This window comes from Dermacentor andersoni, chromosome 8 (genome assembly GCF_023375885.2).
Source record: "Dermacentor andersoni chromosome 8, qqDerAnde1_hic_scaffold, whole genome shotgun sequence".
Classification (NCBI taxonomy): Eukaryota; Metazoa; Arthropoda; class Arachnida; order Ixodida; family Ixodidae; genus Dermacentor; species Dermacentor andersoni.
The window spans coordinates 36536510-36555803 of NC_092821.1; the positions used below are offsets into that span (position 1 = coordinate 36536510).

Here is a 19294-nt window from a genome sequence, read left to right on the forward strand (position 1 = left end):
CGGCATTAGATCCCAAGCACTCGGGTTAGTAGAGCAACACCTCAGCCACTATGCCACCACGGTGGGTGCGGCGGAGAAAGGAGTGAACATCGTTTTTACAGAGTGCGTTTCGCTTACCCGTTAGCGCGCTATACAGAACGAAACGAAAAGCTTGGCCGATATGTACGACATGGTGCTCATATTTCACATGGAGGCCAAATTCTTTTCTGTGACCTAGACGGGGTGCTGGGGAATGTGTTCGGAATCTGCTCGGCCACCAAGCACAATCTGCGCTGCTATACGTTCTCGGTGACAAATCGCACAGCGCAGGAGCACACGCACAAATGTTTAAAGAATGGGACGACAGACCGCCCGCAGTTTGCCATGACGTCGAAATGAGAAGCACAAACAGCGACGTTTCTGTACTTTTCTGGTCAATAGTTCAGTTCGCATGGTTGCGGCACGCATTACTTTTCTTTTTTAAATCCAAACGACGAAAACTGTGCGCGCACAAATTAGCGCGGCGTTTGTGACGTTTGAATTTGGCGCCTTTTCCCGCGCATGCCATTAGCTCCGGCCGGTTCACTGCGTTACTGCGCTAAAGAAAGTAGTTCACCAAAGAAGCGAAGCAAAAAACTTTTATACACTTGCAAATCGCAACAATTGTTCAGTAATAACATGAAATTACATAATTTGTTATCCAATGGTACAATTTATGATAATATAAGCGTGTATTTGCATGAGTGCACATGTATGATTGCGCGTTTGCGCTGTTGATGCTTTGCGCGTTCCGGCGAGTTCGTGCACGCCGCTGGCTTGAGAGTTTCCTGCGTTTTCTGTGTTCTTTGTGTGCTTCGCTGTGACATCTTTGGAATATTCCTGCGTGTTGCTCGCTTTTTATGGACTTGTTGCCTCGAAGGTCGCCATGATCGCCTCCGACTCAGCGACATCAAGGGTGAGTGAGTGTTTCGAATTCCCCTTGTTCGTCCATTGCGACGCGGTGAACGGAAGCGGGGAAATTTCAGCGCTTGTGCGTGTCTTCCGCGCGCCTCTTTTCTAGTGTTCATTCCTAGTACTATCCTTCCGTTGCGAGAATGGGTTGTACAGCACTAGATTTGTGGTAGATAACGTGGAATTTTGTCCTGGTTTAACTTTACACTCCGCTTGTGGTGACGTAAGGCAGCTATGTGGTGCCACCTAAAACAGGGCATGTTGTACGCCATGATTTCTGATACGGTGTTCGAGCACCGATTCAGTTAGCCTTATTAATGAGCGCAAAACAATGCGACGTGAAACCATCCGATCTGTACTGTAATCGAAGATATTTCGTTTGCGCCACGCTAGTAAAAGGCGTGTGAGCGAGCTTTCAGCAAAAGGGGGGGAGGGGGGGGTGCATTGGGATTGGCGAAAGTGTATTCTGTTGCGCTGTTCCCTTCAGGATCGAGTGACTCCGCGGTGCTTCAAGGCCACTATCTGACACGCCGTGCGGCCGATGTTCGCGCGATCGGAAAACACAGAGGAGGCTGTCGCGCAATAATAAAGAATTTCAAGGGTGTACATGCGATACGTGAGATACAATAGGGGTGATGCCACAGAGTGCTGCGAAATCATCGAGTTATACGCCTTGCCAACCGCGTGCGTTTTGTTTTCCCCCAGGTCGCGCGCATTCAACTTTATTTTTGTCATCTTCTCCGTTCGTCGCCATCGAGTGGTTCGCCCAAACGGCTTCGCGTAGGCGCTCTTTGCATTCACGGAAAGGCAGATTTCATGGCACTCCAGGTCCTACAACATTCAAAATAATGTAATTTCGTGAAATTGCAGCTTTTCGCACTTCAGTAACTGATTTAACAATAGTTTTAAAATCAGTAAAGGAACGAGATGCCTGGCATATCTGCGTTGTCGTCCCACTGTGTTTCGAGGCGGCATGTATACGTTATCGGCAACATAAACATCAATAATTAGCATTGTTTCTTGTGACCATAGAAGTAGCTAGTTATGTCGAAAAGCTATTTTTGCTTCGAATCAGAGCACTATAGAGTGAACAGATTCAAAGGGGAGCGCATCGTTGTGAACTAAATCACGACGCTTTGCCACAAGCTTGGAATAATGCTTTGTCGAAGGAGCAGTTCTGTGAAATTCTTTCTTTGAGAGTAGGCAAAACTTCAGTAGCATCAGGTAGACGGGGAGTAAAAGAATGTAACAATGGTTTTATATGAAGGAGCTGCCTTTAATATGTGGCCATAACAGTTAAGTAGATGCGTGGAAATAATGTTTAAAGTAACTAGAGGAATGTGAAATAAATTTTTTGACAAGCTCACACTGCCATTGGCAAGAGCGGCCACACTTTAGTGTATTCAATGACTAGTCATTTGTATCCGTCCACTTATGTAAGCCTAAAGGTCCATGTAGCTCTTTTGATTGTCACTTTTGCTGCATCGTGGCTTCACGTTTTAATAGTGACATCTTTTTTCAGATTCAAAATGAGCTGGGAGAGGCCCCAGCTGGAACGGTAAAAGTGAATTCTTTGCCCATCCATTCTGTAGCGTCACGATGATCAAATACAGTGATACCGTGAAAATGTATTGCAGGAAGCAGAAAAAACAACATTGCTGATGCAACTGCAACGCATTTGCTCCAGTGATCAATTGGTGCAGAGTGCCTTCATTAGGAGACATGGTGCCTTTAAGCACTCAGCTTAAAGACTTTGCAACTGCACCAGGACTGGGAGTGAATTTCATCGTCACTTGTGGACATATTAAACGTGGAATGTGCCTTTTTCAGTGTATATGCCTGATATGAGAGGGGCGTTCAGAAACTTAGTGTGGACATTAGTGGTCTGCATGAGTGCACATCTTTCTAGTTTTACCAGAACGAAGGTATTATGACCTATGTCATACAGCAGTGCACAGCTAGAGGTATCAAACCAGAACAGCAGCACCCTTTGAGAAAGTTGGCTGAAGAACGAGCAGTGATCGGGGCTTTCTGCATTTCAAGGGCCAAATTCCAAAAAGATTGATGCCGAGCTGGACGGTGTGAAGTGCCGCTCACCACATGCTGTAGCCAGCATGGCATTTTTAATCTCCTTGGCATTATGTCTCGTTAAGATACAGAAATTGCATCACTGCTCATAAAAAAATTGGAAATTGGGAGGTTGAGGGGAAGTGGAAGGGCTCCCCTCTGGAGCAGCCAGTGCATGCCCTTTGCTATACTGATATTCATACCTTAATGAGAACCAGTGATGCATGTTAACCTATTACGCAGCCAAGTGCATTCCTTGTTTTGTATTAAGGGGACACTAATGACACCTTAAATGAATTTAAAATAAAGCATCATCTTAAATAACTACTTCTGTAACTTTCTTGGTAGTTGTTTGATTATTAGAGAAAATAAAGCTCAAAGTTCAATTTTCTGAATATCGCCCCAAAATCTTCGTGCTGACACCTCATTGTCACATCATGGATTCCAAGTATTTTTTCAAACTTGGGCTGTATTGGTTCTGTAAAAGTTCCTGATGCTTTTTATTTCGGGTTTTTGGAATACGATGAAGAATATCTTTATTTGTAAAAAAAATTGCTACACCTCAACAGACATCATCAAAATCCATGACATCACAGCAAGCGGGTGTGGTAACTTCAAGGCAGCACTGCCACCAATCTTTCCTCTTGCTGCTTTTACAGTTTACTCAGCCTCTTGTCAAGGTATGAGTGAATCTCTTGAATTGTAGGAAGGTCATGTACAGATACATCTAAAATAATTTTTCTCTTTAGTACTTTCATGCCGTAGTTGCTTAGGGGTGTTGGCACAGCTCCGCTAAGCACGAGGTCACAGGATCAAACAGCCGCATATTGATGGAGGTGAAATACAAAACTGCCCAGGTACCTTGCAGCCTGATTTGGTAAAAATTAGTCCAGAGTTCCCCACTAAGGCGTGCCTAAACATCAGATTGTCGTTTTGGCACATAAAACGCCAGAATTTAAATAATTTAATTTTGCTTTAGTGCTCCTTTAAGCTGTAGAATTCATGATCTTTGCAAAAACTCATGCTCAAAGTATTCTCCATAAAGATTAAATACACAGTAGATATAAGTGTCTATTTATATTTTGAATTGTGGTGATACGTGATGACTATTAGAACGGTGGTACAACGAGACAGACAGAATTGTAATACAATGTATGACGGCACGATGATGCACATCGAGGAAATGACTGAGTTTCCCTAGAGGTCCCTGACATGGACATCAACTGACTGTCCACAAACTTCTGAGTTCACTCCGTGATCTTGTGCAGCCTGTGCTTTGCGAGTCGATTAATTTAATTGAAGTGGTGGGTGGCACATACTGTCCTTGCAGCTTATGTACATTTCATACAGTGGAGTGGAATCTCACATATTACTTCTGCAGCACAGCAAGCTAACGTGACGTGTAGTGGTAATCTTAGTAATGATCGACAATCATGTCCCTCTTTGAGCTCCTAATGCTGCTTGCCAACACAAGCAGCAGCAGTTGCCCAAGATAGCGGGAAGGAGATTCATTGAAAAGTGGCATATGCCCAGGGTCGCATACCCAGTCACGCAAGCTGTTCCAACGGTTGATTTTGAACTCTTCCCTCAACATAGCAGCCCAATCTCCCCATTAGACCATGGACTACCTATTGACACAAATGGATGGGAAAATAGAGACAAACACCTGAAAATATGAAGTATCCTAAGAATGGTAATCACAATAAATAGTACTAGATGTGCATTAGCGCAAGCTCTTGGGCCAGTTGGTGCATGATGAACTTGAAAAAGGGGGGTACCAGCAAAACAAAGGACGCGCACAAACGTAAAAGGCGTTAGACAGGGACGGACGCTGGTCCGTCCCAACGTCCGTCCGTGTCTAATGCCGTTTCCTTGTGTGCGTGTCATTTGTGTTTCGCTGGTACTCCCCTTTTTCAAGTACTAGATGTTTGGATACTTTGGTTTATTATTCTTGTTTGTGCTGGATTGTTTTTCTGAAACATGTGGCGTCCAGACAGCATAAGAAGCTTGTAAGAAGTAAAGTTTAGCAATCTAGATTTGCAACAGGTACTTCTGTAATTTATTTGCAGTAGGGCTGTTGCGTGAATGTGCTTGAAAGGCTTAAAACTGTTTTGCTAACATTTACTTAAACATGCAGGTTCACATAGGTTGAAGGAGTGCACATTGAGAAGGTTATCCTGGCACAGTTTACCATGGTCTGCCATGGTGGACCAGGAAAGTTTGCAAGGGCCTTGCTTCACCATGTGTTCACAGAGGAGGAGCTCATGGGCCATTTGGGCTTTGGAAATAACACCAAGGGGCAAAAAAGGCTCTTGACCCCACCAGGGTCAGTGCTGTTATAGGCAAGTACCATATATCCTTTCTGGTTGCATTTTTACATTCACATTTTTTTCTAAAATTATGAACTTGCCATTGGCATAACAAACGACTTTCAAGTAGCCCGTGTGCGCAGTTGTGTGCGACAATAGCCTACTATTTGGAATGACTGTTCGTACGATCTTAAGTGTGTAATGCCGCCATACTCAAATGCTTCTAAAATTTAAAAGCTGCCTTCACTGCTGAAAGTTTTTAGTGGCTCCACCACATAAAATGAGCTGCATTTGCGCATTAGCAGTGTTGCTTGGCTGTCATTGCAAGGAATAGTTGTCTGTGAAGCACGCTCCAAATCTATTGGCATGGAGGACATGTTTAGTTAGCCTGAAAATGTTATTCTAATACGCGAATTGCGGAGAAGGTATGCTCAAGTGTGGTTACTGCTCAGCTCGAGCAGGAGCATGTTCACCAAATTGCAGAAGTCAAAACAGCTCTCCAGGTTCTGAGATGTGAAACAGTAGTTTCACCAATTTTAACAGACCACATCGAATTAAGGTTGCTCCTATATTGAAGGAGTTCCATGTGATGCCAGACAGCAGCCTTTTAGCAGAGGGAACCTGAGTGGTGTGGCAATTTTATTTTGGTTGTTTCAATCAAAGAAACAACAGGGACAGAGTTGCAAGCATTTCTGTCAACAGTACTACGTTTAGTGGGCGCTTACTCATTCTAAGCACTTAACCTATGGCTCGTATTTATTAACGCACACTTTATCACTTTGTATTCTAAGATATGAAAAAAATATTTATGTGTATTCTAAGATATGAAAAAAATATTTATGTGGCTTTTCCCCATATACTTCAATAAATTGAGAATAGGCTCTTGGGGCCTAATGTATAAAGCTTCTTACAGACCATCGGACATGTCCACTACTCCCATTCTGAAATTGTTAGAATTGATTCCTGCTTCCTTACTTCACCTACCTGTTAACAGGGTTATTATGAACCATTGCCAAGTAGATTAGGGGCTTAAAGTAATCAAAAAGATGAATGGGCTTTTCTGTCACTCTTGTTTAGCCCATTGAGGATCACATTTTGGGGAAAAATATGCCTCTCTAATTTAGGAGTTATATATTTTTTGTGGTGTGCAAATGCTCAAAACTTTCGAATTGAATAGTGTCCTATTCAATTTAGTCTTTGAATGGTCACTATTTGTAAATGCGAGTATTCTAATATTTCGAAACACCAATAAAACATGAAATTTGAGCCATAGTACGGTAAATTTTCACCTCCAATAACATAGTGTAGACATAAACGTAACAACTTGTAATAGCAGACCAGGCTACATTACTTCAGTAGCTGCACTTTAGAGGCTGTACAGCAATCATTTATGCTTACTGAAGAGTCCTGTGCATGTGAAGCAACTTTCTGCTGCTCCATTTGTGCTTTTAGTAAACAGCTTTTCATAACATAACAATGGCAGAAACTTGCTAACTTTAATAATACTAGGATGTGAGCCTCATCTTACATTAATTGTGATATCAGCTGTTCATTATTCAGAAACTATCCATTATTTGATTTGCTTCTAGCATTATTCGGTTCAGCCTCAAAAATCACTTTTCACGCACCCTTAATATTTTGATTGCAGATTTAAGTTCTTCAGAGTGACATTCCGAGAAAATAAACTGGTAAATAATATTTTTAAATAACAATAAAGTGGCAATACCATTTCAGTATTTGCAGTTTTACATGTTTTATTTTTTTATGCAGGATAAAGCAGCATAACTTTTTTGTGTAATGAAACTTACAAAAAACTTGTGGCAACACTCCCAAATTACTGCAATGACAGACACCAAGGAGCTAAGTGAAAATCAGTTTTGGAGAAACCCATGGAGCGAAAGCACTATAAGAATATTTTCTAGAAGTCTCAGAAGGTTGCAGCACCTCCAGTGGGATGCTAGGCAACACTTTGTTCTGAAAAGGCACATTTTTTCAGTAACGTTCCGTCACAGCCACAGATGTACGGCAGTAAACCCTAAAAGGGTTAAAGAAGTCAGTCCTATGGCATATGGCTCTTAAAAGACAGCATTTCTTCGTATCTGTCACATTCTGCATGTGTCATGCTAAGCAGCTTGGTGCACAACTACATGGAATCCTCATTATAACAGTAATTCAGTCGTTGAGGCAGAAAACATACTTTGCTGTAAGCAGTGTCTTCTTTAATGTAGAAAGTCCTAAGTCATTGTAAGGCGAGAAGTACATTCCGATTGCATGTGAACTCAGGAAACCTAACTTCAAATGAAGCGACACTCAATTGTAGTGACATGACAGTATTGTATTTGGAGCATGGAAAAACACAGTCAAGTGCTGCACATTTTAATTATGAAAGTTACAAGAAATAATTTTAGTTGTCAGCTCAGGTTTATTTATGAATAACATAAATTTTTTTCACCATTTTATTTCTTAGCATGTAAAGTTCACATCTTCGACATTGAGGATATTCATCAAGTTATTTTGCTACAGTGTTTTGTTCCTCTTTGCCCTTTCCTGCTTTTGACACTTAGTCGAGTCCTGTGCCACACTGAATAAATTTAAATGGTCATGCTCATGCTGTAAAGCTGTACCCGTGGAAAGTTGGAATAAAGCAACACAAATACATAAATCAATTTCATTATAACGAGGGCAGATTGCATGCCATTCTTTTGCATGTGGAAGTTGCTTTTTAAAGCTTGTTCTGGCTTCTTGTTTTTGCAGGCTTCACGTGTCGCAAATTGCCTGGTACCAACATGCCCTAGGTAAAGAACTGTGGCCTCGCTTCTCGCATGGGACCAATAACCTCTCAAGAGCCCAGGTTGGACAGCTCAAACCAAAACACAAGTGTTGTGCTTTTGTAGCTCTCGACATTTTTATGCTCTGTGTTAGTCTCCTGAAGGGCCCAATTTGGATTTCTCAAATGAGCTTACAAATGTTGTGCCTTTCTATGCATTCACATTTTTATGTTAATTTTATTTATGTTAATTATGCTAGTCTCCTGAGAAGTCCACATTGGATTGCTCAATCCAGAATACAAGTGCTGTGCTTTGTTATAGTTCACTGCATTTTTATGTTAGTTTTTGATATGGTTCTAGTAAGGAAAGTGTTTTCTTATTAATATATTTTTAAGTATCTTAAGCCATTCATGCCAAACCACCCATATTTGTCAAGAACTGTTCCATTACGGCAAACCATTTCAAGTTTGCTTGATATTGAGTAGGTACAATGAGAAAATTTGCTTTCGTACATACACTTGAGTCATTCCAGGGCAACCAACCAACGTTTTTTTGACCATCACAGATATAGTTGAAGCTCCAAACTCTTGCTCCCCATTTATTTTCCTTCACAAAAATTTCTTTGATCTTTGGCAAAAATTTATTGTTCTTGCCCAGCTAAGCTAGAAGGCACTGATACACGTTTCTTCTGAAAGGGAAATTGTATGATCCAAATATTCAGATGGTGTTCATGTCAAGAGACTGAAGTGGTGTGAGTGCCAAAATTTGCAAAGTTTGAATTGTCTTTTAACGTAGGGAAATACAGAAGGCACAAAATAAATATAAAATCAGACTGGTTGACTTGGGATAGCTGCAAAATATTTCAAGCCTTGGAGGTTCAGTTGATCAGCTAAAAAACTGTGAAGTTCAAATTTTGTGCAGAAAGCTTCGTGTTGAAGGTAAAAAAATTAGCTTTGGTGGTTGGCACAAAAGTATATGTCGCCCATCGTTACACAGCCCTACATGTCTGCTATACATGTGACAAGTAACAAAAAGGTATTATTCTTTAAGTGCGATAAATAATTGTTTATAATGTTCATTTGTGGATCACACATACAGCATAAATATAGCATAAATATATGAAGCCATGTCATCTAGTAAGGAAATATTGTTAATATAAATAGCCACAAGAACTATTCAACAAACTGACTGCCTTTTTTATCATTGCGAAGGCAGGTGATGTCTAGCGCTGCAGCTGCAGTCTCAATTCGTATTTTTTTAACATGAACGCAAGAAGTGGTTGCCAATGGTGTCTGACCACATCAGACTAAACATGGCACATATGACTTTTATAGATGAGCATGTTCCGGCTCTGAAACAGTGGTAGCAAACACCACCACAAGAATTTGTTCGTACTCATGTAGGTTTTCAGTCCTAATTATGAAGGTGTTTTCTACTTGCATCGTCATTGGGCTTCAGGGAGCAGGGCACAAAGTGTCCTGCTCCCTCTATGTTGCATTGCACTGCGACATGCCCTTTAAAATGCTTTGTATAAACAATATCAGCGCTCTTTCTGGATTTACTGTCTACATAATAGCTGATATTTCTTTTTGTAAACTGCACGAACCATATCTTTTAGCACTGCAGGATTCCCTCACGTATTTAATACGTACGAGGTCTGTTAGAAAAGTATTTGACCTTTTTTTGCGAACACCTGATGAATATGTAACAAGTGCGTTTTCATCAGCCGCCCTTGAACCTTTGTGCGCATGCACGAATTTTTTCCTGCCTGCCAATAGCGTGACTTGCTGGGATGCAGCATTTGAATGAGGTAGTACACAGTGCTCTCGTCGGTTTTTTATTGCAAGGAAAATGGCGGAGTGACTGGAGCAGTGCTACTGCATCAAATTTTGCCAGAAACTGGGCGACAGCCAAGTGGAAACCATTCCGAAGATTCAGACTGCTTTTGGTGACTATGCTATGAGTAGCACACAGATTAAGGAGTGGTACAACCAGTTTAAAGACGGCCACGCATCGGTGGAGAGCGAGCCACGCTCCAGTCGGCCATCAACATGCCAAAATGACCACGTCATTGCCGAAGTGAACCCCGTGGTGATGCGGGACTGTCATGTGACTATCCAAGAAATTGTGGAAGAGGTGGGCATCAGCACATTTTATCCACATTCCATTATCACTGAAGATTTGGCCATGAAGAGAGTTGCACCGAAATTCGTTCCCAAGCTGCTCATGGTGGAGCTAAAGCAACTTCGTGTTGAAGTCTCACAGACATGCTGGATTCCACAAACAGTGACCCCAACTTCATGAACACCATAATCACTGGTGACAAGTCTTGGGGGTATGTTTACGACCCGGAAACCAAATCCCAGTCATTACAGTGGAAGCATTCCACGTCACCAACCAAAGACCGCTAAGTGCGCATCAACGTTAAAGTGTTGCTGACTGCTTTCTTTGACTCCCGCAGTGTGGTACACCACGGGTATGCACCACAGGGTCAAACAATCACTAAAGACTACTACAGGGATGTCCTCCATGGCCTATGTGATGCTGTGTGGCGCAAGATACAGAAGTTGTCAATAGGCAATTGGCACATCCATGACGACAATGCTTTTCTCGCACTTGATTCAGACTTTTTGGCGAATAACCAGACTCCTGTAGTTCGATAGGCTCCTTACTCTCCTGATGTGGCCGCCTGCGACTTCTGGCTGTTTCCCAAAGTCAAGAGGCCATTGAAAGAAGCGATTTCAGACAAGAGAAGACATTATGGCTGCAACGACAGCTGAGCTAAACTCCGTTTGGAAAGAGGCCTTCTCGGAATGCTTCTAACAATGGCAGCACTGCTGGGAGAAGTGACTGGAGTACCAAGGAGACTACTTTGAGGGTGATTAGGTTTCCAACGCTCCAGTTATGCCAGTTTTTTTTTTTCTTCAGCCAAAGGTCAGATACTTTTCTAACAGACCTCATATTGATAGTTTATGTGCAATGGCTGTATGGTTTACCTGGCCCACACCAAACACAAGCCTCGCTGCGTTAGAGCATGTGGCCCTTGGCAATAAAATGCAGACCCTAACACCGCTTCTTTGTCATCTGTGTGGAGACAAAGCCAGCTTTGTCGTGTGCATTCCCAGCCGGCAAGCTGTGCGCACATCCGAGAAAAGTCTGTGCTGACAAAATTTCAAAAAAGAATTTCTCGTATTTAAAAATAATTCCTTCTTTAACTTCACACATGCATAGCAGACATGTAGAGCTATCCAATAAGGTATCACATTTTTTGGCCAACTACGAAAGCTGTTTTTTCATTCAACATGAAGCTTCTTGCAAAAGATTAGAATTTGTTTTATTTTTACAGGCGATCAGCTGAACCTTCAAAGCTGCACATATATTTTGCTATACTATGTCACCTGGGCTACCATTCTGTATTTAAGTTCTGTCCTGTGAATTTTTCGTTACGAAAAAAAATCTAACGGATTGCAATTTGACTCATTTTTGCCGGTGCCAAAAGCAATTGAAGTATTCAAATATATGAAAAATTGGCTATTTTGGCAGTTGCATCACTTCACGTATTTCCACGCACACCATTTGAAGGCCTCGATCAATACAATGTGCATTTGAAAAAGAATGTTGATTGATGTCCTCTAGCTCAGCTGAGCAGGAAAACTAAACTGTCACCAAAATGCTACAAAATATCTGGCAAAAATTAATAAAAGTGGGTAACGAGTTTTGAAATCTAGTAAACACATGGCAATGTTTCAGCTATATGTGTGGTGTCAAAAAAACACTGGTCGATTGGGCATGGAATCGCACACCTGCAAGTGCATCTGTGCCATTGTCAGAGTTCAGTAAAAACTGCATTTTACATAGCTTTGTAAACACGGTTTATTGCTATCTAAAATACATGAGTAAAAATTAATAGGTATAAGTCGGCTTAAATTTAAAATGCAACAAAAAATCTCCGGTAATGGCAATGATGTGCCTTTCATGTTTGCATGAAACCATATCTTTTTCTGAATTCTTTCGTTATTTTTTTGTGACAGTGAATAAAATTGAACTCACAAAAGGAGTAACTGTTTTGTTCCAGCACATCAATAATAGTTTTTTTTTTCATATAAAAATCTGAAGTAGTTAATATGAATAAGTCGCTTGATATGGAATGACCTGCGCAGGAACGTTATCATGGCAGAAAACGCAACTGTATCATGCAACAGCAATGCAGCATAATAAACTGCTCCCATAAGCATCACTTATTGTGATTGCCATATTTCAGAAGTATGTAAGGTTTACTGAAATTGGCACACACCATTCAACCAACAAATAAGGATTGTACAGTGGTCCTTTTTCAGTTTTACAGATTTTTTTAAAGTTGTCTGTGCCAGGTAGCATAATTTTTGTTCTTGCGCTGGATTATTCAGAGGTGGACATTACTAGCACAAGAAATGGAAACATTAAACTGATTCTCATAAATTTATTAATTCACTTAAACATCACGGCACATATTTCAATTTGCAAATTGTAGCCAGTGAGGTTGAAAGACATATTCACTTGAAATTAATTTCCAGGATGACACCAGTTGCGAGATTTTTTCATAAATGTGAGAAATACATGGGCATTCCGGTTACTTTTGTGCTTCAATGCATAACAGTGTGTTGTGTTAACAAAAAAGTGCTACAGCAGTGCATTTCTACAGCCAGTTTGATGGCATGTGTCTTGTTACTGGTGTCATTCTGGAAGTTCGTTCTTAGTGCATACACCTTGTAAAATTACCGTCTACAATTCGTAAAAACTTTATTAGGAACTGAGTTTTTCTTAATCAGCTGACTATGGTGTCTTGATTTCTCATGCAAGTAATGTTTGGCACTCTGTATCTAGAATTATGTTAGCTGCAACAGTCCGTGTTTAATAAATTCCATGAAACTTAAAGATAACCACCCTGCATGTCAGGTCTCATTTGAGTGCTGTGGGCTCAAGCAAATCGTGCCATGGTAATAGTACCACTGGCTCCCTAATAGAGAAAGCAAGTACCTTTTTTGAGTGTTCTTATTGACAGTCATGTCAGTCTGCTTCTACATTTATTTATTTAGGTATTTATTTTTTAAAATTTATTTCTTTTGGGAAATGTATTTTACTTGAGGGCCACACAGACTACACCTTCAGTATTCAATTTTGTTATGGTGTCAAGCTGCAGGAAGTTTGTACTGTGCAATAGTTTTTAAGAAGTTTCTGATGTTCTCAAACTACAAATGTTTGTACATTTACACAGATGTTTGGTTACAAATAAACAGTTCACCTAGAAAAATGGTTTTTGTCTGCATCAGTTCAGCACTCTTGATATTGTGGAGGACCATTCACTCTGACAATTGAAAAAAGTGGCATAACAGTACTGCTAGCAGTTTTGCAATATGTTTTATTACAGGCAATCTAGGAGCATGTTTTGAGCCCAGGGTGACAGAGGCCTGCGATACAAAACGGCTGTATTTAAATTTTATCCCTATCCTCTCACAGCAAACATACCAACGTGACATCAAAGGTACTTATATGCAACATAGCTCAGCAGTATTTTAAGGTAAGTGCAGGTTTAAACTGCTAAATACCCAGTAGGGCATAAAGGGATTTCAACATAATTTGTGTTGATGTTCAACAGATCTGCAACAATTCTTCCATGGGCTTTCAATATTGACGAACAACACATTTCAACAATACGTCAATGGGCTTTCAATTTTGAGACTGAACACATCTTCAACAACGCTTCAATGGGCTTTCAACATTGACAAACAACACATTTCAACAATACCTCAATGGGCTTTCAATTTTGAGCTTCAACAATGCTTCAATGGGCTTTCAACATTGACAAACAACACATTTCAACAATACGTCAATTGGGTTTCAACATTGACAAACAACACACCTTCAACAATGCTTCAATGGACTTTCAGCATTGAAGTACACCATAGTTTCAACAATATGCCAATGATCTTTCAAATTGAGAGGCCACAATGATGTTTCCAGTGAATGTCGCGGGCCAATTATCAACACTTGTCAACAATTTCCTCAATGATGTTTCAACAATTCCCCAATGATCTTTCAAGGTCATTTGTTGACGTTGAACAATGATACGTCAATAACCTTTCAACAATTTTTTTTGTAAGGGACGCGCAGTATAGCACACGCGGAATGGCAGCGATAACAAGGCGATAAAAATTTATCGCTACTGATCGTATCATTACTTCTGAAAGTTGCGAAGGGCTGGCGTTCACCACTTCGCGGCAACGATCCGCATACACAGAGCAGAAACCAAACGTGTACGCTGGGTGCGCCAATCGGACGCTAGTTATTTCGCCACGCACTGAACATGTGTCAGTGCTCAGAATGCACGTGTATGTGCAACATGCTCAGAATGCACGTGTATGTGATGGACTTCTCGTTTGCGACACGCACGCGAAGCATGGAACAAAAAATCACGAAGTCGACGGCTTCAAATATTTCTTCCGACGCTCTCGTAAACACAACACACACTTCCTGCGCTCCGTCTGTTTCTGTTGGCGATCGCACGCACTGATGAGGTCTGGAAGGGTACGCCGGCTTGCTGCTTTCGATGACTATCTCCGTGGGTGCCAGATAACTAGTAAAATCACAAAAAGGAGAAAAAATAGACTGTTTCTGACGCGGCTGTAGCTTAAGCCTTACGTCCCCGCTTCGCTTCGAGCAAGCGCCATGTTTGCTGTGACGACAGCCGAACTGTCCGCCTCGGACCAGCCAATGAGAGACGAGCAGGCGTGCGGAAGGGAAAGTTGCGACCGCTCCTCGCTCACCAGTAGAGAGCCATCAGCACGCGACCGGACGAGGGCGGAACGGACGGGCGGACTGACCATGTACGGGCCCTTACCGTAAAGGTAAAAATTGAAGCGCTTTACTGCCCAGACAATGGCCAGACATTCCTTCTCAATGGCCGCATAGGCCTGTTCTCTCGGCAGGAGCTTTCGGCTGGCGTATGCAACCGGGTGAAGCACTCCCCCCTTATCTTGTAGTAAGACAGCGCCGAGCCCCTGGTCGGAGGCGTCGGTGCGTAGCACGAATGGCTGGGAAAAGTCGGGGATCTGTAGAATGGGGGCCTCGGAGAGCAGCCTTCGCAGTTTATCGAATGCCTCCTGCTCGGTATCTCCCCAGGGTATCTGATTCGGCGCCCGCTTCTTCGTCAGGTCCGTCAAGGGCGCTGCGATGGTGGCATAATTTTGGATAAATTCGCGATAATATACGGCCAGTCCCAGGAAGGCCCTAACTTGGCGCTTGGTCTTCGGCGGGGCAGCGTTCCGTATTCTATCCAAAGTGGACTCCATGGGGCCCAATTTCCTTCCTCCAATCTTGTGTCCCAGGAAAGACAGCTGATCGAACCCCATTTCGCATTTCTTGGGGTGGACAGTCATCCCCGCCTCTCGTAGCCTCGCCAGTACTTCCCCCAAGGCATCCAAGTGGTCCTGCCAATTATTTGTCGCGATCAAGAGGTCGTCGTAGTAATGGTAGACGTTGGCGATGCCGTCGAGAAGTTTCCGCATGAGTTTCGCGAAAACAGCAGGAGCAGTTTTTATGCCAAACGGCATCTTCTTGAATTGATAAAGCCCACTGGGCGCAGAGAACGCTGTCCTCTCCTTGGATTGTTCGTCTAGAGGCACTTGCCAGTACCCCTTTGAGAGATCCATCTTCGAAAATATTTTCCGACCTCCCACCTCAGCGATCAGACAGTCCGCTCTAGGGATCGGCTCCGAGTCGGCAATCAGAACCTCGTTGAGCCGTCGGAAATCCACGCAGAAACGGTTCGTGCCATCGGGTTTTTTTATCAGTACGGTCGGGGCGTTATATGGTGAGTGAGACCTTTCTATCACGCCCATCTGAAGCATCGTGGAGACTTCGGCTTCCACTTCTTGCCTTACTGCGAAGGGAAGTGGGTACTGTTTTACATGTACAGGTTCTTGCGTCGTTGTGGCTAGCTTGCACACAGCCCAGTCGGTGTACCCTGGCTGCTCTGAAAACACATCATGGTGTAGGGCGATTATGGCTCGCAACTCCTTCGCTTGCTGCGAGTGGAGTTTGTCGGAAACAGCGACGTCGCGGTAGTCGCCTCGCTCCCCCCAGGGCCACATTGGCATCCCTCGGTCGCTGGCACTTGCTACCACGGTCATGACGGGTGTCTCAGCTGCCGGTTCCCTGGTGTGGTACTTCTTTAGCATGTTCGCATGAAACGTTTTCACAGCGCCATTGATTTCCACCACGTAGTCCACCTCGCCTTTCCTTTCCTTTATGACGTACGGCCCCTTCCACCTCATAGCGAGCTTGTTATGCTCCGTAGGCAGCAGCAGGAGTACTTGGTCACCCGGGCGCATAATCCTCGCCTTTGCTCCGCGATCATAGTATCGCTTGTAGCGCTCTCCTGCCTCATCGAGGGCCTCATGTGCCATCTGACATGTCGTTTCGAGCCTTTCTCTCAAGTCGACGACGTACTGGTATGCCGTCTTGACTTCCTCCTCTAGTCTCGCTCCGGTCCAAAGCTCCTTGAGTATGGCCAGAGGACCCCGCACGTTCCGCCCATACAATAGCTCAAATGGGGAGAACCCGGTGCTGGCCTGCGGGACTTCCCTGTAGGCGAATAGTAGCGGCTCGATGAACCTGTCCCAGTCCTTGGGCTGTTCAGTACACATGCGCCGCAGCATCTTCTTCAATGTCCCATTCAGCTTCTCCACGAGGCCGTTGGCCATGGGGTGATACGGGGTCGTCGTCTGAAGACGCAACGAAAGTAGGCGTCCTACCTCTGCCATGAGTTCAGAGGTGAAGTTGGATCCCCTATCACTCAGCATCTCTTCTGGTACGCCTACCCGGGAGAAGATTTGTAGCAGTGCCTCGGCCACTCGCTCGGTTTCTATGCTCGGCAGGGCAATCGCTTCGGGAAAGCGGGTTGCATAGTCGACCAGCGTCAAGATGTATCTATTGCTTTTTCGGGTCGCTGGTTTCAACGGCCCCAGGATATCAATCGCGACCTTGCGAAACGGCGTGTCGACCAGCGGCATCTTCTCGAGTGGTACTTTCCTTACGGACCCCCGGCTGGCCGTCTTCTGACAAATGTCGCACGAAGCGACAAACGCGTGCGTATCTCCATGCACTCCCGGCCAAAAGAAGTCGGCCAGTATGCGGTCCGTGGTCTTTTTCTGTCCAAGGTGACCCGCCATTAGCCCGCAGTGTGCCAGGTGGAGGACTTTGTCGCGATGTTGTCTCGGTACTATCAGCTGCACCGTGCCAGATCCCGAGTCTGGCACGTATTCACGGTACAGCAGACCGTCCCTCAGTTGGATGTTGAATGATCCGCCCCCCTTGCATTTCACGCTGCGTTGCTCTCTGTGTAGCTGAAAGAGCTGTCGCAGGGTCGTGTCTCGCTGCTGGTCCTCCTTCATTTGTTCGGGAGTGACTTCAGCTAGGGTGGACGGCACCGGCAATCTCCGGAAGGCCTGGGAGTTCTGCTGTTGGGTCTGCCGGCGTGTGGTAACAGCAGCTACGGGCGGAGGCTGGGCTTCGGCTATCGATGGCCCCGCCCAGTTATCTTCATCCCGCTCGGAGGCTTCACCCCACGTATCGTCTGGCTCTGCCGGAGCTCGGGCACCTTCGATGTTCCCCAGGATGAGGTCGAAGAGTGGGTCCTTCATGGATGCCGCCAAGACCTCCCCTCGGTAGTAGGGCGTGTCTATCCCGATCCGAGCCTCGGGCAAAGTTCTCACTGAACGGTCTACGAGGTAGACGGCTCGGCATCGGCCTGTCAGATCCGATGGCTGGACAAGGTCCCGGTTGACGATAACAATGTTGCAGCCACTGTCCCTCAGGACCTTCACGGTCTTCCCGGCAACGCGGCCTTCGACTACAGGGAGATCACCCGCGGCCGGTGAAGTGCCCAGATTTACAACGGACAAGCGCTGGCCGTCCTTTAATTCGAGGTAGCCATCCTCCTCAAGGCAGGCCAAGACATTCCTAGCAGCCGGCTGTTCCCTGTTCGAGTGCTCCGGCTTCTTATTGGTACTCGTGCATTGTGACGCGACATGTCCCGGTCGGGAGCATAGGTAGCAACGGAGCCCTGTTCCACTGTTGGACTGTCGCCTGCCTCGGCCCGCATCGGGACAGTCCCCGGCTTGGCCTCCTTGTTTCGCTTCACGCCTGCCGAAGTTGACTGTATCTCGGGCGCTCACATATTCGTCGGCTCTCTGGAGCATATCCAGGATGTCCCGGCTCTTTTTTTCCCTAAGGAACATCGCCAGCGCGGGCTTGCAGTTCTCGAGAAACTGTTCGGCTAGGAGGAGGTCTTTGATTCCCTCGTAGGACTTCGGGACCTCTGAGAGGTGGACCCATCTCTCCCAGTAATTTTCCAGCCGGGCGAAGAACTGCGATGGCGCTTCGTTGTCCTGGGGCGCCTCCGTCCTGAACTTCTTCCGGAAGCCCTCTTCTGTCAGGCGGAAGCGACGCAGGAGGGCCCGTTTCACCTTGTCGTAAGACAACGCCTCCGACGCCGGCATGCGGCCGAACACGCTAAGCGCTTCCCCCGTCAGGCACGTACTGAGGGCGGTGGCCCATTGTTCCCTCGCCCATCCGTGCGCTTCGGCCACTCGCTCAAAGCGCGTCAGGTATGCATCCAGGTCGTCCGCCTTCTCATTAAAGGGTGCCAGTAATCTTTGGAGGCTGACCCCCGCGAACTGCGCTGTCACTGGGCTCCCATTGGGCAGGCTTTCTGAGCCGCCACTACTGCTTGCGCAATCACTCTTTGCGCGAAGTAGCTCCAGCTCTTTTTCTATTTCGAGGAGACGCCGGTCGCTCCGCGCCTTGTCGCGCTCATCGTCTTCGCGTTTTCGCTGCTCCTGTTCTTTAAGGCGCTCGCGCTGCACCGCCCGTTCCTCGCGCAGAAATTCCTGAAGTGCTGTCCCTTCCAGGCCCAGCTGCTTCCCGACCGCAACAAATCGTTCCGCTTCCTCGGCCATATTTCGGCCCTATTGCGCTTTTTGACAGAATGCGTTTGTTCTGCCCTCTATGCCTCGTGTTCACGGCAGATCGTGGTCAGCGAGTCCTGTCGTGCGGACGCCAGTTGTCAAAAGTTTGGTGGTGAGCTAGTCGCACTCTCCGAACCGGAGGGGATGGGGCGACAACAAACCCACCCCGCGTGCGTTTACTGATGGTTCGACTGCTGACCGGCGATAAGGTCCA

The 19294-nt window shown here is 44.9% G+C and overlaps 1 protein-coding gene and 1 long non-coding RNA gene across 2 annotated transcripts; one reads left to right on the top strand and one right to left on the bottom strand.

Moving 5' to 3' along the window:
* The first annotated feature begins 752 nt into the window (after window positions 1-752).
* LOC129383442 (uncharacterized) lies at window positions 753-13364 on the top strand. Its single transcript, XR_008611347.2, has 4 exons — window positions 753-934; window positions 2453-2488; window positions 5135-5339; window positions 8061-13364. It is a non-coding gene; the product is annotated as an uncharacterized lncRNA (long non-coding RNA).
* A 1611-nt stretch (window positions 13365-14975) lies between these two features.
* On the bottom strand, window positions 14976-19071 carry LOC140212948 (uncharacterized). Its single transcript, XM_072284052.1, has 2 exons — window positions 15105-19071; window positions 14976-15049 (listed from the first exon to the last, which is right to left on the bottom strand). The coding sequence occupies exons 1-2, from the start codon at window positions 19069-19071 to the stop codon at window positions 14976-14978; spliced, it is 4041 nt and encodes a 1346-aa protein (XP_072140153.1).
* Window positions 19072-19294: the final 223 nt, after the last annotated feature.

Excerpts from the sequence above, each read along its gene's own strand:
- LOC140212948 (XM_072284052.1), bottom strand. The coding sequence starts at position 19,071 with ATGGCCGAGGAAGCGGAACGATTTGTTGCGGTCGGGAAGCAGCTGGGC. Across the intron at positions 15,050-15,104 it reads CGCCTCCGACCAGGGGCTCG|CCGAAAGCTCCTGCCGAGAG; the intron begins GCGCTGTCTTAC and ends TGCATACGCCAG.